General features: G+C 44.6%; 3 protein-coding genes across 4 annotated transcripts; 2 read left to right on the top strand and 1 right to left on the bottom strand.

Annotated features, from left to right (window-relative positions):
- The first annotated feature begins 32 nt into the window (after positions 1-32).
- Nedd8 (NEDD8 ubiquitin like modifier) lies at positions 33-10,637 on the top strand. Its single transcript, XM_034498689.2, has 4 exons — positions 33-419; positions 8,859-8,906; positions 9,208-9,290; positions 10,277-10,637. The coding sequence occupies exons 1-4, from the start codon at positions 402-404 to the stop codon at positions 10,371-10,373; spliced, it is 246 nt and encodes an 81-aa protein (XP_034354580.1). The 5' UTR covers positions 33-401; the 3' UTR covers positions 10,374-10,637.
- Positions 10,638-12,198: 1,561 nt separating this feature from the next.
- Positions 12,199-14,640, top strand: Mdp1 (magnesium dependent phosphatase 1). The gene is made up of 6 exons (XM_034498687.2): positions 12,199-12,349; positions 12,455-12,515; positions 12,586-12,696; positions 13,127-13,234; positions 13,321-13,406; positions 13,497-14,640. The coding sequence occupies exons 1-6, from the start codon at positions 12,313-12,315 to the stop codon at positions 13,586-13,588; spliced, it is 495 nt and encodes a 164-aa protein (XP_034354578.1). The 5' UTR covers positions 12,199-12,312; the 3' UTR covers positions 13,589-14,640.
- Positions 14,641-18,170: 3,530 nt separating this feature from the next.
- Tssk4 (testis specific serine kinase 4) lies at positions 18,171-20,620 on the bottom strand. Of its 2 annotated transcripts, none has more exons than XM_034498592.2 (4): positions 20,171-20,620; positions 19,636-19,850; positions 18,889-19,252; positions 18,171-18,470 (listed from the first exon to the last, which is right to left on the bottom strand). In XM_034498592.2, exons 1-4 carry the CDS (start codon positions 20,393-20,395, stop codon positions 18,270-18,272), a joined length of 1,005 nt encoding a protein of 334 aa, XP_034354483.1. In that variant the 5' UTR covers positions 20,396-20,620; the 3' UTR covers positions 18,171-18,269. The 2 variants fall into 2 exon arrangements, with proteins under 2 accessions (XP_034354483.1, XP_034354482.1); XM_034498591.2 differs by having other exon boundaries at positions 18,889-19,282; positions 20,171-20,552.
- Positions 20,621-27,159: the final 6,539 nt, after the last annotated feature.

Here is a 27,159-nt window from a genome sequence, read left to right on the forward strand (position 1 = left end):
AGAGTCCACACATTGAGGCTGCCGTTGAGTGCGGGCGGCAGGAGGACTACAACTCCTAGGATGCAAAGGACGGAGCTGCCTCCAGGCATGATGGGAAAAGTGGTTTGTTCTGTTCCAGTTCGCCGCTAACACCAGTTCGCTGTGCACGCGCGGGGTCTCAGGGCGTCGTCTGGCTGTTCCTAAGCTGGCTTGCCTTTCTCTTTACAACCCACTGATACAAAACACGAGGACATTCCTGAGCGTTTCGGGAACCGGGTGGAAAGAGGAGAGGGTGGGTCCGGAGAGTGACCCGGAAGCAGAAGTGTTCCTCACCGTGGAGTGCTGGGAAGCGGCAGCAGCAGCAGCGACCACAGCGGTAGAAGCAGCACTCTAGCCGCCTGCAACCCCAACCTGGGAAGAAGATGCTAATTAAAGTGAAGGTGGGAGCGTTTCCAGACTTTTCCAAGACTCTGTAGTGCTGGGTTGGCCGCTGCGCCTTAGGGGAGAGGCGGGAAGGAAAACCATGCCTTTCCTGAACTTGGAGGGCTGACACCCTCGGGGCCCTGCGCGAGGCGTGATGGGAACTAGGGGGACCCTGGGAGGCTTTGGGCTCTGGAGGCCGGTCCAGCCTGAGGACCTCGGGTGTTTGCCTCTCCTACTTCCTTGCCAGGTCTGTGTTCTGACCTAGAAGGAGGCAGCGTTTGTCCTGGTCCCACTGCTTCAAGCCCTTGCAGTCAGAGAAGGCCTGGCAGCAGCTTGGCTCCTCACTCCAGGATTTTTGGGAAAAGCTTTGTCCCCCTATTCTTCATGCTTAGATTGTATATTTCCCTCAGGCCCTAACATAGGCTGCCTCCAAAGCATAGCACTGAAGCATTAGTCTGATGAAAGAGAGGGCCTTTCAGTAGCTAGATTATGAGCCAAGGTTAGTGTCTCACCCGTCTTTCAGTAGCTAAGCTATGAGTTGTGACCATTTGGCACTTCCTGTCGGACATTAAGAACTAGCCTCACTTCTTTGGCCAATTCAGGCCACTTATCGGTGCGTTGGTTCTTGGTACTCTGTCTTCTTATATTCCTTTAGTTCTTCAGTTTTAAACCCTTATCAGGCCATTCTGCTGTTTTTGCCTTTGTACATTTAGACAGAGACACAAAAATGATAATAATGAGGAGGCCTGGCATTAATTTGACCTTTTCATCGCCGTGTAAGTCTGTCTTCAGCTACTGTATACGTCAGCTCTTAGCCCTTTTTTCCCCAGTCCTTCCAGAAAACTTTAAAGATTGAAGCCAGAGCGCAGGTTGATGATTAGTTTTTCAGACATGGGTAATCTGTGAGTTAGTCTTTGAGTCTTGTTTTGTTTTGTTTTGTTTTTTTTGAGACAGGGTTTCTCTGTGTAACCTGGCTGTCCTGGAACTCACTCTGTAGATCAGGCTAGCCTCGAACTCAGAAATCCGCCTGCCTCTGCCTCCCAAGTGCTGGGATTAAAGGCGTTCGCCACCACTGCCCGGCAGTCTTTGAGTCTTAAACACCATTTTATTCATTGTTTTTTAATGTATACAACACTGTGTTCTGGGTAGGTTTCTCAGACTTAATGGATCATAAGAATGGTAGTCCCTCCCTGTTCAGTGGATCTATAATAATGGAGGAGGTGGTTGTGGTGGTGGTATCCCAGCCTCTGTAGCCTAGGCTGCTCTCAAACTTGTGGAGATCCACCTGTGTTAGCCCTCTTAATTGCTGACAAGAAAAGCTGATAGCAGTGTGCTGATCCCACAGTTCACAGCCCTCCTTTGTGTGAACCTTCAGAGGCTAGGATTACAAGCAGGCATCGGCTTAGTATTTGCCACTCTCCTGTTCTGCAACACCTGCCTGTTTGTTTTTAAATCAAATTGTTTATTATTTGTGTGTGTATGGGTGGTGCTTTCCATGCTTGTATGTCTTTGCATCTGTGTGCCTGGTGCCCAAGGAGGCCACTAGATCCCCTGGAACTGGAGTTAACAGGTAGTTGTGAGCCACCTTAGGAGTTCTGGGAACCAAATCCAGCTCCTCTGAAAGAGTGCTCTTACCCACTGAGGCATCCTTTAGCCCACTTCTGTCTAATGTTAATTCCTCTGTCCATCTCTTTCTTGCATATATATTGTATTATATTTTTTATATATATATATGCATACATGTTCTTTGGAGGTTATTCTCTTTTCAGCTGCTCCTCTATATTGCTGATTTCTTGCCTATCTCTCTTTCTTCACAATTAAGTCCTTCCTGGTTTGGTTTTGTTTGGAATGGGATAGAGCATTGGTATATGCTAGCTACTAGCGTAGTCTATTTCTGAATGAAATGTGTTACCTTATGTCTGTGGTTCTCAAAATGAAGCATCTTCTATCATAAGTCACCTTCCCATTACCTTGATCATGAGTTAATCCTGCTAGTCTTCCAGGTGTCTGGAACATAATTTTTTTTTAAGGATTTTTTTTTTTTTTTTTTTTTTTTTATTATGTATACAGCATTCTGCCTGCATGTATGCCTACAGGGAAGGAAGGGGCACCGGATCTCATCACAGATGGTTGTGAGCCACCATGTGGGTGTTGGGAACTGAATTAAGGACCTTTTTAAAAGAAGCCAGTGCTCTTAACGTCTAAGCCATCTTTCCAGCCCTGGAACACAATTTTTTGTTTTGTTTTGTTTTTCGAGACAGGGTTTCTCTGTGTAGCCCTGGCTGTCCTGGAACTCACTCTGTAGACCAGGCTGGCCTCGAACTCAGAAATCCGCCTGCCTCTGCCTCCCAAGTGCTAGGATTAAAGGCGTGCGCCACCACCGCCCGGCTGGAACACAATTCTTGAGCCATTTCTTTCTTTCTTTTCTTTTCTTTTTTTTTTTTTTTTTTAGCTCCTTAGTTTTTGTATGAAACCGATTTATGCTTTACTTTTCTTCCCATTCCTAAACAGATGTGGAGTATCCTTAACTTTTTGTGTGATACCTCCAGGTCTTCATACTATTATGCTTCCTCTAATGCAGTGGTTCTCAACTCTTGTATTGCTGAGACCCTTTTAATACAGTCCCCATATTCTGGTGACCCCCACATCATAAACCTTTTTGTTACTATTTCATAGCTGTAAGTTTACTTCTGTTGTAAATCATAATGTTACTATCTGTGTTTTCTGATGGTCTTTGATGCTCATGATTATAATGACAGTCAAGAGAGTGGAATATTACTGTGATTTTCACATTGTTAATACAAGTCTTTTTTTTTTTAAGATTTATTTATTTTACATGTGTGAGTACACTGTAGGTGTGTTCAGACACATCAGAAAAGGGCATCAGATTCCATTACAGATGGTTGTGAGTCACCACGTGGTTGCTGGGAATTGAACTCAGGACCTCTGGAAGAGCAGACAGTACCCTTAACCACTGAGCCATCTCCAGCCCTGTTTTTTGTTTTTTTTGTTTTTTTGTTTTTTTTTTAAATAAGTATCTTGGAGTGGAATTACTAGGTCATGTAGATGTTATATATAACTTTTAAAGAACTGTCAAATTGTTTTCCAGGGAGTCTGCCAGTTACCTTCCTTCCCTCCCTGCAGTAGCTAGAATACAGGAGCATTCCAGTTGCCTTGATTACATAGTGAGACCTCATCTCAAAAAAAACAAACAAAATCCTCCAATCCATAATGTATAGATCTTTCATCACCACAGTATGATAACTTTATATCAAGAATATCTCTTGGGGGCTGGAGAAGTGGCTCAGAGATTAAGAGCACTGTCTGCTCTTCCAGAGGTCCTGAGTTCACTTCCCAGCAACCACATGGTGGCTCACAACCATCTGTAATGGGATCTGATGCTCTCTTCTGGTTTGCAGGCATAAGTGCCGGCAGAACACTGTATACACAATAAATAAATAAATCTTAAAAAAAACAAAAACAAAAAGAATATCTCTTGGAAGCAGATGTGTAGTGTATGCCTTTAACCCCAGTACTCAGGAGGAGGTAGACACAGGCAGATCTCTGAGTTCTCCACAGCCTTGTCTACAGTTGGAGTTCCAGGATAGCCAGGAATGTTATCAGAGAATACCTTTTCAGCCTGGAGAGACAGCTCAGAGGAAGTGCACCTGTTCTGTAAGCACGAGGGCCTGGGACCAGAGTCCCCATGCCAGGGACAGGCCTGTCACGGCTGCACACACCAGGCCAGTAGTGACACTGTCTCAAAATATGTGTGTGGGCATACATTTTTTGCAACCTACTTTTAATTAGGGTTCATCCTCTCCTTTAGGCCATCACCCAGCAGAGGTAGTGGAAGAGAAAAGTTATTAGGATTTGGGGGAAGTGGATCTGTTCAACAATAGTTCTTTGAGGGCGAGCTCAATCTTCTTTGGCAGCAGTTCAGTCCTGTACTAAACACGAAATCCAATTCAGCAGCTGCAGACCAGTTCTCTAGACACCAGGCATGAAATGGCAGCTAGCTGTAGTCCAGTCCTTTCAGCAATCAGACATCAGGCATGAACCAACAACTGTAGTTCAATCCTGAAGAAACCACCAGGCTCGCCTGAGGCTGCAGAAGCGATAAGCTGCTGCAGGAACCTTGAGAGTAGTTCTTGGGCAAGTTTCTGTCAATGGTGGTGGTATAACACGTTGAGCTCAACACTGTGTAAGGCAAGCCAATACATTTGTGTCATTAGGTGGAGCAAACCAAACCAAGCTTCAGTGCTGTCTGTAGGGTTATATTTATACACCTGCATCAAGAGACCTTTCACCTGTGTCTGCTCTGGAAAACAGTCTTTCACACGTTTGCTTTAGCAAGACATCCTTTCACCCGTGTGCCCCAGTAAAACATCATTTGATGTAACTAACTTTCCAATGAAACTAGAAATTTCTACTTCATGTGTGTGTGAATTTAATAGTTAGATCGCAGGCTAGAGTATTCTTTTTGTATTATATCTATGATTTCACTTTAAGCTATAAAATGAAGTCACTAATCCTGTTGCTTCATAGAGTAGCAAGAATGTTTGAGTTGTTTCCAAAATAGTAGCAGTTAGTGTGTACACTGAAATGTGATTAGTGAAACTGAGGAATTTAAGGCTTAATTATACTGAATTTTAATTAATTTAAAGTTTAGAGGTGAGCTGGGTAGCTGAGTCTGGTAGTGCAGGTCTGTAACCCTAACTCCTCAGGAGACTGAGGCAGGAGGAGCCTGAGTTCAGGCACAGTGTGAGTTCAAGGCCAACTTACACAACTTAGAACCTCCAAAAAAAGGAAAGTTGGTGAGATGGTTTAGTGGTTAAAAGCATTTGCAATCTGGTTCCTGCCACCCATGTGGCAGCTCACAACCATCTGTAACTCAAGTCCTAAGGGATCTTGCACCCTTTTCTGGCTTCTACAGGCAGCAGACATGCACTACGTATATTTACATACATTGAGGCAAAGCACTCATACACATAAAAATAAGTTTTTCCAGCACGCAGAAGACAGAGGCAGGAGTCTAAGGCCAGACCCTGTCTCCGTAAACAAACAAATTAATCTTTGGTGCAACATAGTGACACCCTGCCTAAAATAAGTAGTTTTTAGGAGTGCAAAGAAGCCTAAGGATACAGCTCAATGATGCTCTCACCTGACATGCAGGGGAGGAGCAGGTGAAGAGGGAAGAGGAAAAGAGAAATAAGAGCCTATAAGGTGAGGCTTGAACCTGGAGAGTCAGCTCCTCAGGAAGCTGAGGCAAGAGAATCATCTGAGCCTAGAAGTGTTTAAGATCAGCCTGGGCAGCACAGCAAGGACATGGCTCAAAAATGGGGAAAAGGGGGGCTTTTTATTTAAAATAAATACATAAAGTCCAGCTGGTGGCTCAGTACTCTGGAGACAGGTAAGGGCAGCCTGCTCAGTGAGCTTTGGCTAGTCAGGGCTACACAGTGAGACCTGGTATAAAAACAAAACCACAAAGTCTACTGCATCTTCCCTTCATCCTGCTCCCACTTCTTAGCAAGAATCACTATTGTGAGTTCTTTTTTTCTGTGTATATACGTATGTGAGCATCTAGATATCGATATATAATTATACATTCTTTAAATAATTGTATACTGTGGTCTAATGAGATGGCTCAGTGGGTAAAGGTCTTGCCAACAAGCCTGAAAACCTGGAGTTCAATCCTTAGGATTCACATGGAAGGAAAGAACTGACTCCTATAAATTGTCCTCTTCCTTCCACATGTATACCACGTAACAAGTATACCAACACACAAACATGCAGGTAGGTAAACTAAAGAAGTGTAATAATAAGAATTACACATTGTTACTGCATACACCAGTACATAAAATAGTCTGTATTTTTATTTTGTAGGGGGTGATATGTGGCATGTGTATTACACATGCCACAGGGAATATGTGGAGGTCAGAGGAGAACTTTGTGGGGTTGGATCTCTCTTTATATAGTTCCATTAACTTTTTCTAAGTTAATGACCTAGACATGAAATTCTGTAGTTGAAAAGTCTTTGTGTTTGAAGTATTAAATAAAGCAAAATGATTCCTGGACAGCATAGAATTGCAAACCTCCCTTTGTCATGTGAGAAATTTATTTTTTATTTTATTATTAAGACAAAATAGTCTTGACCTATATGTAGCTAAGGATGATCTTGAACTTCTCTTCTTCCTGTCTCTACCTCCCAAGTGCTTGGACTACAGTGTGCACTGACAGACCCAGTTTATACAGCTTATGTTATGGAGCACTTCACCCACTGAGCTACATCTTCAGCCTTCATTTTGTGTTTTTGAGATAGATCAGGCTGGCCTCAAATTTATTAGCCTCAGTACCTGGGAGTGCTGGGATAATAGATTGCTCTTTCAAAAGACCTAGGTTCTGATTCTTAGATCCACATGACGGCTCATAATCATTAATACCAGTTCCAGATGATCTGATGCCTTTTGAGTGCATGTGGTGCACAAACATGCAGGTATAACACCTATACACGTAAAATAAAAATAAAGGTTTAAAAAATAAAATCAGCTGTCATAGAATGCACCTATAATAATAATACTTTGTCTCGGAATAAAACAAGACAAAAAGCCGGGCGGTGGTGGCACATGCCTTTAATCCCAGTACTTGGGAGGCAGAGGCAGGCGGATTTCTGAGTTCAAGGCCAGCCTGGTCTACAGAGTCAGTTCCAGGACAGCCAGGACTACACAGAGAAACCCTGTCTCGAAAAACAAAACAAAACAAACAAACAAACAAACAAAAAAGACAAAAAAAAAAAGGTGGTATTGCTGTTAATGACATTAACTGGAACAGATAAAGGCATTATACAGCGGAAATTTTAAAATTACATTTATGTGATATATAAGTGCATGTTTATGTGGGTATGTGAAGGTCAGAAGACAATAGTGCAGAAACTGGTGTTGTCTCTTACCATGTGGGACCCATGAGTTGAACAAAGGTGATTGGCTATGGCAGCAAGTGCCTCCACTCATTGAACCATCTTGGTGAAGTCCTATATTGAAGTCCTATATTAAAGATACTTGAAGTTTGAAGGGAGAAGGGAGGGTATTGAAGAAAATAGAAGCCAAAACAACAACAACAACAACAACAAAACCCCACAAACAAACAAGCAAACAAACCAAGGAAAACCACTTAAACTAGACCAAGTGTGATGTTTGTGGTCAGAATTATTGCAGATCCATCTGTAAGAACAAATACAAAAGCCATAGGGCATACACCTGAAATCACAGCAGTTAGGAGGCTGAGACAGGAAAATTACAAGGCTAGCCTGGAATACATAGTGAGTTCTAGGCCAGTCTAGGCTGCCTAATCAAAGCAATACAAAGATGATGGGTGGATTAGAGATTGTATGAATCACAGATTTATAGTTTATACATTTAGTTTTAGCCTGTGGAAATCAAGTAATTTGAGTTGTAGTTTAGGATTTAGATAGAATTCTGGAACACATAAGAAAAGAATATAATGTTCAACTCTAGCATTTCAAAAAAAAACCTAGTTGGTGTTGATTTCTTGCACCCTTGAGAATTCTTTGAATTATGTAAATGTGATTTATGTACCGTAATAAAGTCCTTACTTAAGGATTGCTTTACCTAGTTAACTTGTCGTTGTGTCCCATCCAAAGAATTCCTGATATTCTTGCTTGTGTGTGTGTGTGTGTGTGTGTGTGTGTGTGTGTGTGTGTGTGTATGTGTATGTGGAGAGAGAGAGAGAGAGAGAGAGAGGAGGGAGATGGCTTGTGGCATTAAGGGGATCAAATGGTTCACAGAATGCTGTCTTCCTTACACTGCTTGATATGACATGTGCTGTGGCACAAGCCTTCTGATTCTTCAAGGTAGTGTTGCTGAGAATATATACATCTCTGCAGAGAGAACCCCAGAGACCAAGATGTTATACTTAGAACATGTCTTGCTAGGCAGTGGTGGTGCACACCTTTAATCCCAGCACTTGGAAGGCAAAGGCAGGTGGAATCTCTGAGTTAAAGGAAAACCAGGGCCACACAGAGAAACCCTGTCTCAAAAAAAAAAAACAAGTCTTTTCTATTTTTTTGTGAAAAAGACACCATGATAAAAGAACATATTTAATTTGGGGCTTAGAGTTCCAGAGGGTGAGTCCAATAATATCATGGCAGGGAGCATGGCAGCAGACAGGCAAGCATGGTGCTGGAGCAGAAGCTAAGAGCTCAAACCTCAATCCACAAGCATGAGGCAGAGAAAGAGAGCAAAGGGATGGCTTGGGCTTTTGAAACCTCAAAGCCTGCCCCCAGTGACACCTCCTCCAACAAGGCCACATCTCCAGTGCTTCCCAGTTCCACCAGACATGGACCATGTATTCAAACATGAGCCTATTCTCATTCTGTCCACCACAGAAGGCAAGTTGGTACTGGGCTGTGGGACTTACTACACCTTTGTCTGTTTTAGACGCTGACTGGAAAGGAGATTGAGATCGACATTGAACCCACAGACAAGGTGAGGTGTACTCAGAGTGTCTTTCCTCCGTTCTCTGTATTTCTCTGCCTGTGCTCATGACCTTGGTCCTTTTGTTCTCAAGTTGTCTGTACAGCCTTTGTTCTTGGTGTTTATTTTGGTTTTAGGAGACAGAGTTTCTCTCGGTGTACCCCTGGCTGTCCTGGAACTCAGGCTGGCCTTGAACTCATAGAGATCAGCCTGTCTCTACCTCCCAAGTGCTGGGACTAAAGAGTCCAGTATTTTTATAAAGAGTAGTATTTGTATAATCCTAAGCAGCCTCTGACCATTTGTTTCTCCAAAGGTGGAGCGGATCAAGGAGCGAGTGGAAGAAAAAGAAGGAATTCCCCCACAACAGCAGCGGCTCATCTACAGTGGCAAACAAATGTAAGCTTGGGCGGAAAGTGGGGTATAGCCTGACAGGATGAATGCAGGGGAAGGCGACGAGGCCAGAGGCGCATCAGGCCTGCACTACTTCAGTGTGTCCCTGCTTTCAGCTCTATGGCAATCTGATGAAGCACATGGAGTCTTCTCAGAATAAGAGAATGCATTGAATATTCCAGACACAAAAGAAAATAGATTGAATTATAAGCTAATATTAAAACAGTTAAACTACTAAAACAAATTTGTAGAATGGTAATATCTGTGCTTCTTTATTACAGTACTTTTAAATAGATTATGTTCAGTTGTGTGTGTATTTATAGGTATGTATGCTTGAATGCGGATGCCTCTCAGATTTTAGAGCTGTCAGATCCCCCTGGAACTTTATTTAAATGAGACTGTGAGCCTCCTGAAGTGGGTCCTGGGATCTGAACTCAGGTCCTTTGCAAGAGGAGCAGTTTGAGCTTTTAACTTCTTAGCCATCTTTCCAGCCCTCTTTATTAATATCTTATTGTAAGGCCTAATGATTAGTCTGATAACTGCTTTTCTCTTGTTTGTAAATTTTTAAGGGCTAGAGAGATGGCTCAAAGGTTAAGAGCACTGACTGCTCTTCTAGAGGTCCAGAGTTCAATTCCCAGCAACCACACAGTGGCTCACAACCATCAGTAGTGGGATCTGATGCTCTCTTCTGGTGTGTCTGAAGACAGCTACAGTGTACTCATATATATAGAATAAATAAATTAATTCTAAAAAAATTTTTTTAAAGATACTTGCAAAGTCATAATATAAAGATAATCTAATTTCTATTGTGTAAGTTACCATATTGTTAACACTGTGAGTCTCTTTATATTCAAAATTAAATACTAATTACCCTTAGAGGTTAGTAAAAAAATATTTTTCTCATACAATTTCGCAGGCCTCAGAGAGCCACCAAACCCAGGTTACAAATGCCCATTTTAGATGGTATTTCTAATGTTTTTTCTTCCTTGTAGGAATGATGAGAAGACAGCAGCTGATTACAAGATTCTAGGTGGTTCTGTCCTCCACCTGGTGTTGGCTCTTAGAGGAGGAGGTGGTCTTGGGCAATGAAGAAACTTGGTTCCGTTTACCTCCTTGCCCTGCCGCTCATAATGTGGCATCACATATCCTCTCACTCTCTGGGACACCAGAGCCACTGTCCCCTCCCTTGGATGCCCAATCTTGTGTGTCTACTGGTGGGAGAATGTGAGGACCCCAGGGTGCAGTGTTCCTGGCCCAAATGGCCCTTGCTGGCTATTGGGTTTTAGTTTGCAGTCCTGTGTGCTTCCCTCTCTTATGGCTATATCCTTGGTTGTCAATAAAATATTTCCTGGCTTTCTGGACTCTTCTTCTTGACACAAATGACTGAAATCAAAGTGGCCATAATGGTAACCAGTAGAGGTAAGGCAGTGGAGGAAGGGTGCTGCTCTTAGGTCTGTTTTGAGAAAGTATGATTGTGTTGGGGGATGGTGGTGGGAGGTGTCTAACTTTGTAGCCCCAGCTGGCCTATAACTATGTAGACAGACTATATATAGACAACTGCCCTCAAATTTACATGGATCTGTCTGCTGGGATTAAAGGCATGTGCCATCAGCCTGGAATATTCTTTATTTTGAAACAGGTTTTTGATAGGTATCCCAGACTTGCCCTGAACTCTTGAATTTATTTATTTATTTATTTATTTATTTATTTATTTATTTATTTATTTGAGACAGAGTTTATAGCTCTAGCTGTCCTGGAACTCAGTATGCCTCTTTCTCCTGAGTGTTGGGATTAAAGGAGAAGGCCACCACAGCCTTGAATTTGTAATCTTCTTGCCTTTGCCTACCTAGTAGGTGGGATTACAGGCATCACCTACCACCTGGCTTTAGCATAGCTTTTCAACTGAAAAACATTTTACTCCATTATCCCAAATGATTCTGGATGAGGGTGTTGTCATCCTGCATAGATGGACACACTGAGCCCAGAGGAATTATTTATTCAAAGTTCTAAATGCCAGTTTACCCTGCTTTTCCACTCCACGTGAGAAACAAGCTCAGACAGTGTTTGCTCCTCATCCCCTAAAAGGATCGATAGACTAGGAAAGCCTACTCCAAAGTTGTGCTGCGGTCTGTTCTTCTAAGCTCATGAGCGCCAACTGTTGTCGCTCTTCTAACTCCGTGTTAAATGGCTTTCTTGGTATTGGTAATTGAAATCGGACATGGTAGCTAGCTGTGGTGGTTCATGCCTGTAATTCCAACACTTGGGAGGCTGAGGCATGAGAATCAATTCCAGAGCAGTCTTGAGAAACGAAAAAAGGAGGAGAGGGAGAGATTGTGTTAAGGATAGTTTCAGAAATAGGCTAGCAGCTACAAATTCATTTGTACAAACTCATACATCTGTTAAAATACTGTGGCTGAGGATGGTAGAAACCAAGGGAAGAAATCCCTTCCCAGTGCAGCCCTCCAGGGCCTTCACAGTGGTTTGGAAAAAGTATCAAAGACCTTACAAACTCCCCCACCCCCTTTATAAGACTAGATTTTCATTCATTGGCCAGGCTGATCTCAATTCTTAGTATCAGTAACCTCCCCTGGCTAGGCCTTCTGTGTAGCTGTGGTTAAAGCATACATCACTTTGGGGTGCAGGCACTACATTTCTTTCTGCTTATACTGTTGCTGAAGACTGGGTTTTATACTGTGAAGATGCTGACGTGAAGATGAGCGCAGAGAAATAAACTGATGAGATCTCAATTCCAAGATAGAAGTGCAAAAAAGAAGCTTCTGTGGCTTCTCTAGTGAAAAGTGAGTTGGGTGGTGTAAGTAAGCAAGGAATGCTTGTGGCGGGTGCCTTGGAGAGAGGTGCCTTGGTTTCCCCGCAGAGCCTCCGAAGGCGCTCTTGCGCTGTCGGAGGAGGCAGAGAAGACGCTCTAGTCACCAGAGCTGCGCCGGTTCTCTGTGGTGAGCCCGCCGCCTACTTGGCCACCGTAGAGTTAGGGTGCGCTCAGCGCCAAGTTTGGGTTTACGGGTGGATCATGACGCGGCTGCCAAAGCTTGCGGTTTTCGATCTGGGTAAGGAATGGCAGGGAGATTTTATAAGGCCCTTCTCTTTTCCGTTGTCCGCGATAGCTAAGTGTCTGCGCTCCTCCAGCTTGAACCTTCTTCCTCCTTTCGCAGATTACACGCTCTGGCCTTTCTGGGTTGATACACACGTAGATCCCCCATTCCACAAAAGCAGGTGAGACAGTGGGGAGGTATGGGACCAGAAAGGACCTTGCAGGAGCTGAGCTTTGTGTCATCCTCTCTAGTGATGGAACCGTACGAGATAGGCGAGGCCAGAACATTCGGTTGTACCCGGAGGTGCCCGAGGTATTGGGAAGGTTGCAGAGCCTTGGAGTGCCGGTTGCCGCTGCTTCACGGTGAGATAAGTAACAGTTTTGCAGATTCAAGTAGATGCATAAAGAAATTGCATGTAACTCCCTGGGTACCAAAAGTTTGTTTGTTTTTGTTGCTGATTTCGAGACAAGGTTTCTCTGTGTAGCTCTGTCTGTCCTGGAACTTGATCTGTAGACCAGACTGGCCTCCAACTCACAGAGATCCGCTTGCCTCTGCCTCCCAAGTGCTAGGATTAAAGGCGTGCACTATCCATTGTCTGGCTTTCGTTGCTTTTCTATCATTTGCTTTCTGTACTTTAAAATTACTAAAGGTTAGTAGTCAGAATCTCTGGTATTGAATAACGTTGGGCAAAGTTGTCCTTTTATCCCCTTATACCTAACTTTGCCTGCATCTCTGGCACTCCCCTAATACATGTATTTATTGCCTTTTTTTTTTTTTTTTCTTTTTTTAAAGGACAAGTGAGATAGCAGGGGCCAACCAACTCCTGGAGCTCTTTGACCTTGGCAAATACTTTACTCATCGAGAAATCTATCCAGGCAGCAAAGTCACACACTTTGAGAGGTAGGCAGACAGGTGGTGTGGGAGCGGGTGGACCTACCAAAGAGGTCAGCTCCACAACTGGGTTACCCTGGCCCTGTTTTTCACAGGTTGCACCACAAGACTGGAGTTCCTTTCTCTCAGATGGTCTTCTTTGATGATGAGAATCGGAATATCATAGATGTTGGCAGACTTGGTACTGAGTCACTCCTGGGAGTGAGGGGGAAGTTCTTAGTGGGAGGCAGAGTCATGAGCGGCAGTAAAGTGGGACTTCTCTTTGTTCCAGGTGTTACCTGCATTCACATCCGGGATGGAATGAGTCTTCAAATGTTAACTCAAGGATTAGAGACATTTGCAAAGGCCCAAGCAGGACTCTGAGGTCCAACCCTGTGGATAAGCCTCAACTACAGTGTAAAACTGAAAAGAAATCAAGAAAGCCTTGTCAGGAGCACTTGTAATGGATTAATGTGTCCACGTGTGACACTCGGGGTTTTACCACAGTATGGTCTATTTCCATTTTTCTTTTTTCAAAAAAAGTTTCAAAAAAAAATTTTTTTTAAGATTTATTTATGTATATGACACTGTCACTGTCTTCAGACACACCAGAAGAGGGCACTGGATCCCATTACAGATGGTTGTGAGCCACCATGTGGTTGCTGGGAACTGCTGAGCCATCTCTCCAGTCCCTGTTTCCATTTTTCTAACGTGTAAACTGGAGTTGTGTCGGATTAGAATACGAAGGATTAGAGTGCATCAGGTTGTTCCCTGACGTTGGAAGCCATCCAGAGACCTCCTCCAACTGTTTCAAATAACGGGTGCCATAACTCCACACATTTCCTTTAGGGACTAAAAGCTAATACTGTTTGGGAATAAGGTTGGGGCTGGCCTTTCTTGGTAGTAGGGAGTAATGCAGGAGTGAGCCAACCCTGGCCGAAGCTTTGTCCCTTTGAGGTTTTAATTGTGCTTATTAATGATGTGACGGCTATGTCCTGGAGGGATTGGCCAAGGCCGTTCTCAGAATGATGATAGTCTGGAAGGAAGGCAGGCAAGCAGAGGGGCAGAGGCAAAAGAGATGACAATGAATGAACTCTGGACTTAGCAGATTCTTCAGAAGGCGTGACCCTGGGAGACAATGGGCTGCCTGAGAGGTGCTGGCCAGAAGAGAATTGGGAACACCATCCAGGCAGGAAGAGGCCCAGGAGACAGGCCGACCCAAAACCCTTGACCAAGCCTGACACTCTGTTGCCAGAAGGCCAACCTTGTCCAACAGCCTTGAGTAGGACTGAGATGTGACTGGAAGGCGGTATGGCAATTGTTAATTCCTGCGGCACAGGCTTGAGGGGATTGGTTCCAGGTGGCTGCATCCAGTCTTTTCTAAAATTTTGTTGCTTACTTGGATTGAATAAAAGAGATCTGAAGTGAAGAAGAAAGACGATTTTCTTTAAGCTGTGTCTGCTGACGTGGGTGTGTCTAGAAAAAGTAATTGGTGATATAATGTGCAACTAATCAACAGAAATGATCCAGAGAAATCAAGGCAGCACAGAAGCATGCTCTGGACGCCATGTTCAAAAAGGCTTACTGTTTGCCCACTGTAACACTGAGCTAACTCTGGGAAGGAGCCTTCAAGAAACAAAAACCCAAGTACAATAGTTTAGCAAAAACAATTTCTGGCCGTACTGAGTTTGTGGGATGTGGGGGTATAAAAGGGACAGGATGTAGAAGCACTGACAGAGAGGTGAACAGGTCATGAAGGGCCTTATATCTTCCAGAAGCATTTTTGGATTATTATCCTGTCGGCAATGCAGAGAGTATGGGAGGGTTTAAAGCAGGCAGAAGCCACCAGGCTTTTATTTGCAAAGGTTATTCACTGTAGAAGATGGAGGAAGAGACTAGTCATGTTGTCTTCCCTCTACCCCAGTCCCTTGAACTTCCTTTAGTTTGATCATGTAGACTTTTTTTTTTTAACGGTTCGGGAGGGGGGTGTTTATTCAGGAGATAGGGCAAAGGTGGAGGGGGGAGAAGTAGAGGAAGAAGATGGAAGAAGAGCTGTCATGTAGACTTTTGACATCTAAGACAGACAGCAAGTGGAACAATGGTCCTCAAATGTGACTTAAAATGAAACTAAGATGGTGCAAAAGAACGTGGGCTTTGGAGTTACTTGCTCCTTTTTTTTTTTTTTTTTTTTTTTTTCCTCTTTTGAGACAGGATTTTGCTACACATGACTTCAACTCATGTGTAGTTCAGGCTGACCTCAAACTTGCAGCTATCCTCCTGTAGCAGCCTTCCAAGTGTTGGTATTTGTAGGTATGTGCCCAGCACAATGTTTTGATCACTACTTAATGTACTCAACATGACTTCAGACAAAAAAAATTAAATCTTTGTGCTTGTCTTCATATTTGTTCAGTGACACCAACACATTCTTCATAATCACTTGGAGATGAGCAGCTTGGGGAAGAGCTAGCCTACACTGGCGTACACTGTGCACTCGGTGACTGGAGGCTAATACTTTTCCTTCACACAATATGGGTCTGCTCCATTGGACTCTTGAGGAAAAGAAGAGTTTAATTCCTGAAAAAGGAATACAGAAACTAAAGGGGACAGAAGAAATACTGATCAAGAAACTGTAACTCGAGTTTCATGTGGTTGTGAGTTGTCAGATGTGGGTGTTGGGAACCGCTGGCTTTTTCTCTTTTCTTTTTGGTTTTGTTTGTTTTGTATGTGTTCTTTTGTTTTATTTTTGATAGGGACTTGGTAGCCCTGGTGGTTCTAGAACTTACTGTGTAGACCATGATGGCCTCAAATTCACAGAGATCTACCAGTTTCTCTGTCTTCTGAGATTTTTTGTTTTAAATTTCTTTTTTAGTTTTTAAAGATTTATTTTTATTTATATGAGTACACTGTAGCTGTCTTCAAACACACCAGAAGAGGGCATTGGATCCCATTACAGATGGTTGTGCACCATCATTTAGCTGCTGGGGATTGAACTCAGAACCTCTGGAAGAACAGTCAGTGTTCTTAACCACTGAGCCATCTCTCCAGCCCCTTAATTTCTTTTATTTATGTGTATATCTGTGTGTGTTTATGCCACATGTGTGGGTGTCTACAGAAATCAGAGGGGGGTCTTGGATCCCCTGGAGCTGGAGTTAACAGGCAATGTGAGTGGCCTGATGTGGGTGCTGGAAACCAAACGTATGTCCTCTGTAGAACAAGTGCTCCTAACTAAGCCTTCTCTCCAGAACTCACTTTGAATTTCTTAAATTTCTCAGAATACACGTCATGCCTTTAATAATTAGAAACCTTGCTTTCTTCATAAAAGATCCCTTTGCTGGCCAATGTATGCTAAGCAAGTAAGATTCATTTTTAAAGCTTCTTCAGGGAAGGAAGTATAAAACCCAATGTGAGGCCATATGATGGAAGGATTTTGTTGTGTAAAGTGAGAAAGCCAATGGTGGTTAGGGCTTCGGGGAGGGAAAGCTGAGGGAAGGGTGCCCTCTGATTCCTTGGCCATGTGTCCTGTTCTTAATAGCATTGGAAAGGCAGAGGGACTGATAGCTAACATCGCAGAACAACAGGAGCTGGCCCAGCACATCCCGGATGCCGCTTCTCACTCTGTGGGTCTTGGAGATGACAGGGATGAGGTAACTGAGGTGAGGGATCAGAGAATAGAGTACGGGCAAAAGCATAGGACTGCTTAGAAGGAAACTAAACTCGAGAGAAGTTATTGGAACAAATTTGGGAGAGAACTTCAAAAGTGGGCTCTTTGGGGACTGGTTGTTTTCTTGGTTTGTTCTGATTGGTTTTTTTTCCCCCCTTTGTCTTTGACCAATCTTGTCATCCCATGTTCAGGATGAATTGTTGCAAGATCTAGAGGAACTGGAGCAAGAAGAATTAACTCAAGAGCTGTTAAGTGTGGGCAACAAGGAGGAAGAACCCCCACCCCCACCCCCAGTTGGATTGCCCGGGGTGCCGTATACACATCTGTCTGCAGGGCCAGGTCCCAAAGCTCATTGTTAAAGACTTGAGAGGGTAGAGATACGAGGTAAGGCTATTGTTTTATTATCACTATGTGTCTCATCTGTCTTACCACAAAGGATCCAGCAGAAATAGCTGCTGCTACAGCTGTCCAGGCTGCTGACTGTGTAACAGCATCTGACTGAAAGGGAGTAGGGGTTGAAACCCAGAATCCAGCCTGTGTTCCACTCAGCAAGCTGTGTCCCTGCTTTTGGGGCTGCAAATTCGAGTGATAAGCCTTTTATGTTTGTTTTCCCACTGGTTCTGGGGTGCTGTGAGGGGTGAGCCACACTAAGAAGGACGGACATCTTTTGATTTTTCAATGGAGAGAGACAATTCAGCATGCTCTAGGTGTCAGAGCAGGTGTTGGTGGGAGTTCTAAGGCTTTAATACTTCCTTGGGGGGTGGGGGCGGCGCTAGTCTCAACTCCAGAGCTTCCAGAAAGGATGAAGATGAAGATGCACTAAATGATTGGCAGGTTAAGCAAGCATCCTGGGGAGTTTGGTTGTCTGCCTACTGCTGTCCTTAGTGCCAAATACTGAGAGCTAAAGAGCATAGCTTTGGGTTTTTCTGCTAAGGTGGCAGTGTGCCTGTCTGAGAAGGACACAATGTTCTCCCCTCTTTGGCTGAATGCTGAAGACGGATCTTGCTGCAGAAGAAGACCCTGGGTTCCCTTCTTTTTGGTAGCAGAAGGCATCCTTTTCTCCCTAATAAAACTGGGTAGGTGGATCCCTAGTGTCTAGGAGTTGTCTATCTGTACCTAAGATTCTTCCTCCTGGGTCTGAGAGCCTTGTTTTAAGTAGTAAAAAATACTTTGTTAGTAATGAAGGAGGGTTGAAAAAACAAATGGCGCTGGGCAGTGGTGGCAGATGCCTGTAATCCTAGCACTTGGGCAGAAACCCACCCCTCAGGAGTGGTCTCCACTAAGACTCTCTTGAGGAAAGAATGTCTTTGGCCCTACATGGTGAAACTAATTAGCTTTATTTTATAGAAAAGATTTTCCCCCCAGTCTCTTGCTTTTTTCCTTAGCCTCCTGCCTCAGCCACTTTCAAGTTGTGATTTCCAAGGATTGGTGACGATTGGCGGTGCTGGCGGTGCTGGCGGTGCTGGCGGGTTGATACATGGCCTCAAGCAGCTTGATTTCGTTCGAGGGTTGCTCAGGCTGGAACTTGAGCATCCAGGGGTCCCTGAGGACATCTAGGATGGTGGCACGCTTCATAGCTTGACGTAGCATCTGGAGGATCAGGTTCTAGGGCAGGGGAGAGAGAGGGCTTGGCTGAGCTTGCCCCGCTTGTGAGCACAGGCATTGCGCAGCTGGACCTAAGGGAGGAGCAGGATGGCCCATCGCACTACTCTTGTGAAAGGGGCTGGGGCCCTGGCTTTATGCTGGAGCCCTGCAAGAAAAGAGAAGAGCTCCTTGCATAATCCCTTCTGCCCTAAAGGGATCATTGCTAGAACCTAATTATCAAGCATATTTAAGGTTTGAAGATCAGTGGTTGACCATCTTAAGGCCTTGCCACCACATTGGGTAGGGGCTAGAGCCGGCTGTGGCATGACAAAAGCCAACCCTGGGGGGACAGTGTAGTTGGAAGACCTAAGTTTGGTATTTGCTTTCCCCTCCCCATGGGTCATCCCTAAAGCCTCAGCCCTCCTGGGGGAGCCAGCACCTTGCACTCCTGGGAGATGGTGAGGTTAGCTGGGAAAGTGACCTCCTTCTGAGTTTCTCTCAGCAGCTTCTTGAGATTGGTGTCATCAAAGGGTAGCCGTGCAACCACTAGAGTGTAGAGGATGACGCCCATGCTCCAGGTGTCAGACAGGAAAGGGTTGTAGGGCAAGCCTAGCAAGATCTCCGGGCAGGCGTAAGCAAAGCTGCCACAGTAGGTCTGGCTGAGGTGGGAAAGGCAGTTCATTTGGCGGTAAGAAGGGCTACTACGCACAGGCTGGCTAGAAGGCACCATCTTGGCGAAGCCAAAGTCCGATATCTTCACATTCTCCCGCTTGTCCAGCAACAGGTTCTCCAACTTTAAGTCCCTACCAGCAGCAGAAAGGCTGGGGGTCAGGCTGGGGAGAGGGCTTAGTATTAGACCGGGAGCTGAAAGGAAGGGGTCAGAGGCTAGAGATGAGGACAGGACAAGTGGGAGCCAGATGTCTATGGGAAGTAAAGAGGCAGCAAAGCCATGGAGTTGTGAGCAGAGCCCAAAAGGGAAAGAGGATGGTACCTGAGGACCACTAGTTCACCATTGTGTATAAAGTGCTCTCACACAGTGGATACAAGTGTCCTTGACCAGATGATTACAATATAGTGAACAAATGGACCTAGATATTGAGAGAAGTCAAGAGAAAAGGGCAGAAAATGGGCAATATGCATAAAACTCCCTTGAGATCCCAAAGCCCAGTCCAGTGACTATCCTCACCGGTGCACAATGCCCTTGCTGTGCAGGTAGGCGATGCCCAAGGCCATCTGGGAGAACCACTTGCCAGCAAGGGGCTCAGAGCAGGCCCCATATCGTTGGATCCATTCAAGGACATCACCGCCCTGAGCCAGCTCCAAAATGATGTATACTCGGGATGTGGTCTCAATGGCCTGATAGAAGTTGATGAGGTACTTGTGCCGTAAGACTTTCATTACCTGATCCCAAAAGAAGGAACCATCAAACCTGGTAAACTCCCACTGTGCTGGCCTTTCTCCACTGTCCCATTGCTACTTACTACTTTGCAATAGAATCAGCTGGTGTCTGGGCAAATCCCATTTTGCATTTTTACTTGGGGGGGGGCTAGATAGTGTGAGCTGAATGTTTGCACATAGGAAAGAGTATATATAATTTTTTTCTACTTAAGACATTCAGTTCTCTGGAAGTTTTCGGGTCCACCCTTCTATAGTTACACCCCTAAGAGACCTCAAGTAGCTTATTAATAAGCCTTGTTCCCTCCTTCAGCTCTCTTTCTGACCTGTATCTCACGTGGTAGGAACTTGTTCAGATAGTCTTCAGAGGCCTTCTTCTTTGAGATGATCTTGACAGCCACCATGACCTTCTGCTTTGTGTAGTAAGCCTCATATACAGTTCCATAGGAGCCATGACCAATGATCTTGCCCACCTCATAACCATACTCCTCCATGACAGAGCGATAGGCTGGAGTGGCTGATGCTGTTTCCGAGGTGTCTCCCTTCCCCATGATGTTGGGCTTGCGCAGTGGGGAGCTTAGATACTTGGAAGCCTCTGTCTACTGAGAAGCCACCTTGAGTTTCTGAAGGGAAGGTACTTAAGTGAAGTTAGTGTCCCAGTGTTTACCTAGTCACACAAGTCTGGGATGCTGGGCTCGGCCCTTCACTAAGAACTTGGAAGGGGAAAGAAAAGAACATTCTTTTTGTCTTGGCTGGCTGTTGTTACTTCCATGTCTTAGTTACAGAACTTCCAAGGTCCCAAGTTCCATACACCTTTACTCATCATTGGCCACAAAGCTGGAAATGAAGTGCAGTTTGGAACATATTCATTATAAAAGACACTTTACACAACCTGGTAAGTCTCCCCCATGGCCCCTTATGTCACTGAGTCTCTGCCAGGTGGTAGATAATATGCGGAATATTCTACGTTAAACTAAGGAACAAGGTCAACAGAGTACTTATGCTTCTATAATCCGGCGTGAGAAACATGTCAGGGTGTATACAGGACTGCGGGGTTGAAGCATAGTCTGAATTCATAGCCCTGCATTTTTGCTTTCCGTATCTGGGATGCTCTTGGGTTTTCCCATCCTTTTAGCCACTTCCACTGGAGCAGCATCAGTTTCCGGTTTTCAATTTTGTCTTGTTTCTACTGCGGATTAAGCCTAGGGCCTTTTGTATGCTAGGCCAGCACTCTACCATCAACCCACATCCCCCAAGCCCATCTGTTTATCTGGTAGTCACAAGCTTGCTTTTCTCAGACCCTCACATCCTCCTTCTCCTAAGGCTCCCACACACTCTCAAGGCTCCAGATTTCAAGTTTATTCTGATGGCTCCTTGTGCCAGTTCCACACCAGATACTTACTGGAGTTCAAGATCCTGCCTGTTTGCTTACTAAATATTACAGGAACATGTCTTCTCTCTGCACCTCAAATTCATATCCAAAACTGAACTATTTTCTACTCTAAAACTTCCATGTTGTCCTGAACATAGACATCAAATATCACACCAGCACTGTCTGCCTTGGTGCCTATATCCAATGTATTGTATCATCAAATCCTGTCTCTTTAACCTATTTTTCATTCATAAAGCCCTCAAAGGGCCTAGAGAGATCACTCAGATCTTGCTGTTCAAACACAAAGACTGAAGTTCAGTCCTAGCATCTACAAAAAAGCCAGGTACAGTCCCAGACCTGAGTAAGGTGGGCATGAGAGGATCACTGGGGTTTTCTGACTTTCCCACCTACTCCAGAAATGCCAACTTCAGGCTCTGTAAGACCCTGCCCCAAAGGAACAAAGCAAAGAGTGATGGAGGACATCTGATGTCCTCCTTTAGCTTCCAGATGAATACAGGTGCATGTTCTTATACACACAACTGCCCATACACCACATATATAAAAATGATGCACTCACAGATCTATGTCCACTGCCATTCCTGCTTAGCACAGCCCTCTATCAATTAACTGGCTGCTTGCAAGCCTTCTGCTCCCCTCCATTTGAAGCATTTATGTGTGGACACGTGTGCCCACACATGCAAGGCCAGAGCAGGGCATTGGGTGTCTTCCTGTCACACTTCCTTATAGTCGTGAGTCTGCTAATAAACTGGAAGCTTGCCATTTTGGCTAATGCAGGTGGCCAGTGAGTTCTGTGCATCCACCTATCTCTACCACCCAATTCTGGGGTTACAAGTGTATGGGGTTTTCATAATGGCAAAGGAAGCCATCTTGTTCACTGAGCCCTCTCCCTAACCTCACAAATCTGATTTTTATTTCCATTTAAGACTAAGTTGAGGCTAGAGACATGGCTTAGTGATTAAGAGTGCTTGCTGCTCTTGGAGAGAAGCTGGGTTTGGTTCTCAGCACCCACAGAGCAGCTCACAGGCACCTGTACCTCAGTTTCAGGGCAGCTAATACCCTCTTCAGTCCTCCATGGACTCTTGTACAAATAAGATGCACAGAAACTTAAGCAGGCAAACAGATAATCTAAAACAATCTATTGTCTGCTGATTCTCGGGATCAAGTTAATACCTTTACATCAGCCCTATGATAAACTTTGCCTTTCCAATTTTGCCTTTTGTTTTGTTCTTTTAATATGGGGGCTAGGGCCTCAATATGTATCCTAGGCTGGTCTCAAAATTGAAATCCTGCTTCTCAAATCTGTTATAGCTATGTGCTTTTTGTTTGGTTTATGGATATTTCTAAACACCGCCCAACAAAGGGCATCTTTATGTATTCCAGGTTGGCCTTGACTTTTGAATTTTAGCTCCTTCTGTCTTAGCCTCTGCACTACCCCCCTTACGTGCCAGGGGTTGAATCTGCAGCTGCTCATACGCCAGGCAAATGTCCTACTGCTGGAACTGTGAGCTGTGTGCCTGCTTCTATGTGCCTGCTTCTTTTTCTTTTCTTTTGACAGTCTACCTTGATCATGCAGGCACCAAGCTTGCAATCGAGGCTTGTCTGGGCCGTCACAGCAGTACAGATTGTAAGCTTGTACTAGCTTAGCACATTCTTTTTTTTTTTTTTGGTTTTTTGAAGACAAGGTTTCTCTGTGTAGCCCTGGCTGTCCTGGAACTCACTTTGTAGACCAGGCTGGCCTACAAACTCAGAAATCCGCCTGCCTCTGCCTCCCAAGTGCTGGGATTAAAGGCGTGCACCAACACTGCCATTGCAGCACATTCTTCTCTTCCTCCTCCTCTGGCAAATGCCCACTTTTCCTTCAGAACTTAGGATTTCTTGGTTTTGAAGGTCTCTTAGTTTTGGCTGGCTTTAAACTTATCATTCTACTGCTTTGGCCTCCCAAGTACTAGGATTATATGCACACATGGCCACAACTGGCCATAACTGCTTATCTTACATCACCTGCCCAATAGGTTATACGGAGTTTTCAAGTGATGACAGATGTTTCAGAAGCTGGGGCTGGAGAAATCCTCGGTCAGTAAAGTATTTGCTTCATAAGCATCAAACCCTCAGTTAGATTCCTAGCACCCCGTGTAAGAAGCTTGTGTGCACTTGAGACCTGAGGGCTAGGGAAGGAAGCACAGCAAGGAAAGCCCTGGAGTTCACTGGCCAGACAGCCTAGCCACATCAGAGAGCTCCAAGTTCCAGGGAGACAGCATGGCCAACAACCTCTAGCATCCCTACACTTGGAAGGTACAGGCAGATGATCTCACCGAGTTCAAGGCCAGCCTGGTCTATGCATACTGAGTTTCAGGCCAGCGAAGGCTACAAAGAACCTGCCTCAGAACAAAACAAAACTCTCAGGTAAGAATGTGGCTGAAATGATGGAGTGTGGACTCTACATTATATATAGAGGGAAGCTAGAAACAAACCAGAGGCTGGGGGATGGGTTGCAAGTCTCTTTGGAAGGAAGAACAAGGTTAGGGAGTGACCAAGGGAGAAGGGCAGTGTCTTAGGGTTTCTATTGCTGTGATATAACACCATACCCACAAGGAACTTGGGGAGGAAAGGGTTCAGTTCATTTTACAGCTTGTAGTTCACAATTCAGGGAACTCAGGACAAAAACTCAAGGGAGGAAACCAGAAGTAGAAATTGCTGTGGAGGCCGTGGGGGTGTGCTACTACTGGGTGGCCACCCATGGCTTGTTCAGCCTGTTTTTTTTATAGTTCCCAGTTCTGTAGCCCCCCAACCCCCACTTCTCACAATGAGTGGGCCCTCCTATATCACTCATCAGATCAAGAAAATGCACAACTGGTTTGTTCACAGGCCCATCTGGTGGGGGCATTTTCTCAACTGAGGTTCCTTCTTCCCAAAAGGCTCTAGCTTGTGGCAAGTTCACATAAAACTAGTCAGCACAGGCAGGAAGGTGTATTCAGTTCTTATATGATTTTGTGTGGCAAACTTGGGCACGACTGGTGCACACCCGGAGTCTGAGCACTCAGGAGGCAAAGGTAAGAGGAGGATGCTGGGTGACTTCACCCTTGTGTTGTTCTTCTATTGCTGTGATAAAACACCATGACCAAGGCAACTTATAGAAAACAGTTTATTTGCACTTATAGTTCCAGAGGATCATGTCTTGAACTGCAAGCAGGAAGCTGAGCAGACTCTCAGAGCCTGCCCCCAGCACTATTAGTACCACTTTCAAACAAGGCCACACCTCCTAAACCTCCCCAAACACTGCCACCAATTGAGGACCTGTAGGCCGCCGAACTGACTCTGCTGGTAAAGATGGCGCAGGCTTCCGGTATGATCTACTGGTAAACAAGTGCACTGCGCATGCGATCACCCTTGGGCCAACTCAGTTTGGTGCCAATCCCTCCCGAGTGGGATATGCTAATGAAACACTGCAATCCTGACCAATCGCGCTCCTCCACACACACACCCCGACCGGGGCTGGGCATATAAGCAGCTTGAAGGTTCCCCGGTAAATGATGAATGAAGTGCTTCAATAAAGGTGTTGGGAAGGATCCAGTTGTTTGCGTCTTCCTTGCTGGTCAAGTGGGGGCGCTACAAGGACCAAAACTTTGAATGCCTGAGACAATGTGGGGCCTTTCATTTGTATCACCACAACCTTGGGGGTTTTTGTTTGCTTTGAGACAGGGTCTCAAAACCTGAACATCTTCCAATATAAATGATTGTATCATAACTGACTTATCAAGTCTCACCTATTGAGTGTGTAACCCTGCTGGCACTACAGTTCCAAAGTCTATTGGAATTCATCTCCACAACCTGGTACAATTAAAGAACTGCCCAGAGTACATCACAGTTAAGGAGACACACCCAGTACTGCTCATCAGTGTGCATTAACCTGCCCGAGATAGATGGTTTGGTAACAAACTGGTAATCTCTCATCACAAATAGAAGGTATACTAACTTGTTCAAGGAATGTCTTTTAAACCAACCAGTACATACAAGAACCTTGCTAAATTCTGAAGATAAAAAGAGGGATAAATTAGACTCCTTGAAAGGAGTTTAAAACGATAAAAGGACACATGAAATACACCAGCACAGTGAGATGACATAATATAAACAGATGTGGAAGGAGAGGTACAGGAAGGACTTCCGTGAAAAGTATGATCTGCTCTGTTCAGAGAGTGGGGTTCTCTCATCAGGTAAGTAGGGAAAGGCAGTGAGCAGGGAGAATATGAGGCTTAAGAAATGACATCCAAAGCCGGGCGGTGGTGGCGCACGCCTTTAATCCCAGCGCTTGGGAGGCAGAGGCAGGCAGATTTCTGAGTTCAAGGCCAGCCTGGTCTACAGAGTCAGTTCTGGGACAGCCAGGGCTACACAGAGAAACCCTGTCTCGAAAAACAAAAAAGAAAACAAAAACAAAAAACAAAACCCCAAAACAAAAAAACAAACAAAAAACAAGAAATGACATTCAGGGCTGGAGAGATAGCTCTGTGGTTAAGAGCACTGACTGCTCTTCCAGAGGTCCTGAGTTCAATTCCCAGCAACCACATGGTGGCTCACAACCATCTGTAATGGGATCTGATGCCCTCTTCTGGTATGTCTGAAGAGAGTGACAGAGTACTCATATACATAAAATAAACAAATCTTTAAAAAAAAGAAAGAAAAAGAAATGATATCCAATATTTCTGTGTGAACACAGAGTATCCCAGAAAGTTAGTGTACCTGGAGAAGCAGGTACACTAACTTGTTATGCTATTTTAACATATTTATGTTAAGCTATTTTCTACTTTACTCCACATTATCATGATCAAAATTTGTTACACATAAAAAAAATTGTAGCTTGTCAAAAAAAAAAAATCGGTGGAGAGATAACTCAGTGGTTAAGAGAACTTTGTGCTTGTTCTTTCAAAGGTCCCAAGTTTAGTTCCTAGCATCCACATTCAGCTACATGTAACTCCCTGTAACTTAAGCTACAGAGGGACCAACATCCACTTCTGGCCTCCTTGGGCACCCCCACATATGTGGCTCACACACACACACAATTTGTCTCAAAGCTAGAGAGATATGAAAAGGGGAAATAAAAACAAATGAAGCACAGTGGTTCATCCTTATAGCCCTTGCTGAGGCAGGAGGATCACTAAGTCTGAGGCCAGATGAGGCTGCAGAGACCTGTCTCAATAAAACCTCCATTAACCACCCACGGAACCTGATAACACTCAGCACCTTCTCTTCCTGAGGTACTGCCTGTTCAACAATCCTTCCAGTAGCAGTTTGAAAACTGGTCCTGGGGAAAGGTGGGTCAAAGACTAGCAAGATGGTTGACATGAAAGAAAATGATGGAAAGCAAATATAGAAAGATAATTAGAAAATGTATCAAGAGAGCTTGTAATCTGAGAGGTACTAACAGAAGTTTTGATTTCTGGCTTCACTGGGTAGGTCATCAGAAGATAACTCCAAAGCATCTTATATTCCTAACCACAAAACTCAGTCAGGCCTGCTTTCCATTATGCAAGCCTTGCACATTTGCCGTCTCAGCTACTCATGCAAAAGATGCAGGAATATTGCATCAGCTGAGTTCCAAGGCCGGCCAGGCAACTCAGCAAGCCTCTGTCTCCAGGAGGGCAAAGGGAACAAAACAAAAGCCACTGTGTCTGTCTCAACCCCAACTTCCTAGAATCTCACTGCTTCAGGACAGCGGGTGGATCAGAAAATAATAGTCGTAGGACTGGGGGAAAGAATGGCTACTTGTGATTTCCCTCAGTACTTGCTTCCGTTAGGACAGAAAACTTTTAAGTCAGCTTCCTCCCGTTTGTTCCCTTGTTCCCAAGTGAAAGTCACTGCTCAGAGGGAATCCTGGAGAAAAGAGCCCCTTCAGAACAGCCGAGGCAGACAAAAGTACACGTTTTTGAA

Source organism: Arvicanthis niloticus, chromosome 3, assembly GCF_011762505.2.
Source record: "Arvicanthis niloticus isolate mArvNil1 chromosome 3, mArvNil1.pat.X, whole genome shotgun sequence".
Taxonomy (NCBI): Eukaryota; Metazoa; Chordata; class Mammalia; order Rodentia; family Muridae; genus Arvicanthis; species Arvicanthis niloticus.

What these genes read in the sequence shown, in the direction of transcription:
- Mdp1 (XM_034498687.2), top strand. Translation starts at nt 12,313, where the DNA reads ATGACGCGGCTGCCAAAGCTTGCGGTTTTCGATCTGG. An exon ending in CCGGTTGCCGCTGCTTCACG is followed by an intron (nt 12,697 to 13,126) that starts GTGAGATAAGTA and finishes CTTTTTTTAAAG; the next exon opens with GACAAGTGAGATAGCAGGGG. An exon ending in AAAGTCACACACTTTGAGAG is followed by an intron (nt 13,235 to 13,320) that starts GTAGGCAGACAG and finishes TGTTTTTCACAG; the next exon opens with GTTGCACCACAAGACTGGAG.
- Nedd8 (XM_034498689.2), top strand. An exon ending in ACATTGAACCCACAGACAAG is followed by an intron (nt 8,907 to 9,207) that starts GTGAGGTGTACT and finishes GTTTCTCCAAAG; the next exon opens with GTGGAGCGGATCAAGGAGCG. An exon ending in ATCTACAGTGGCAAACAAAT is followed by an intron (nt 9,291 to 10,276) that starts GTAAGCTTGGGC and finishes TCTTCCTTGTAG; the next exon opens with GAATGATGAGAAGACAGCAG.
- Tssk4 (XM_034498591.2), bottom strand. Translation starts at nt 20,395, where the DNA reads ATGGGGAAGGGAGACACCTCGGAAACAGCATCAGCCACTCCAGCCTAT. An exon ending in TCCTACCACGTGAGATACAG is followed by an intron (nt 19,851 to 20,170) that starts GTCAGAAAGAGA and finishes TTTTGGGATCAG; the next exon opens with GTAATGAAAGTCTTACGGCA. An exon ending in CCATCTCCCAGGAGTGCAAG is followed by an intron (nt 18,471 to 18,888) that starts GTGCTGGCTCCC and finishes CCCCTGCCCTAG; the next exon opens with AACCTGATCCTCCAGATGCT.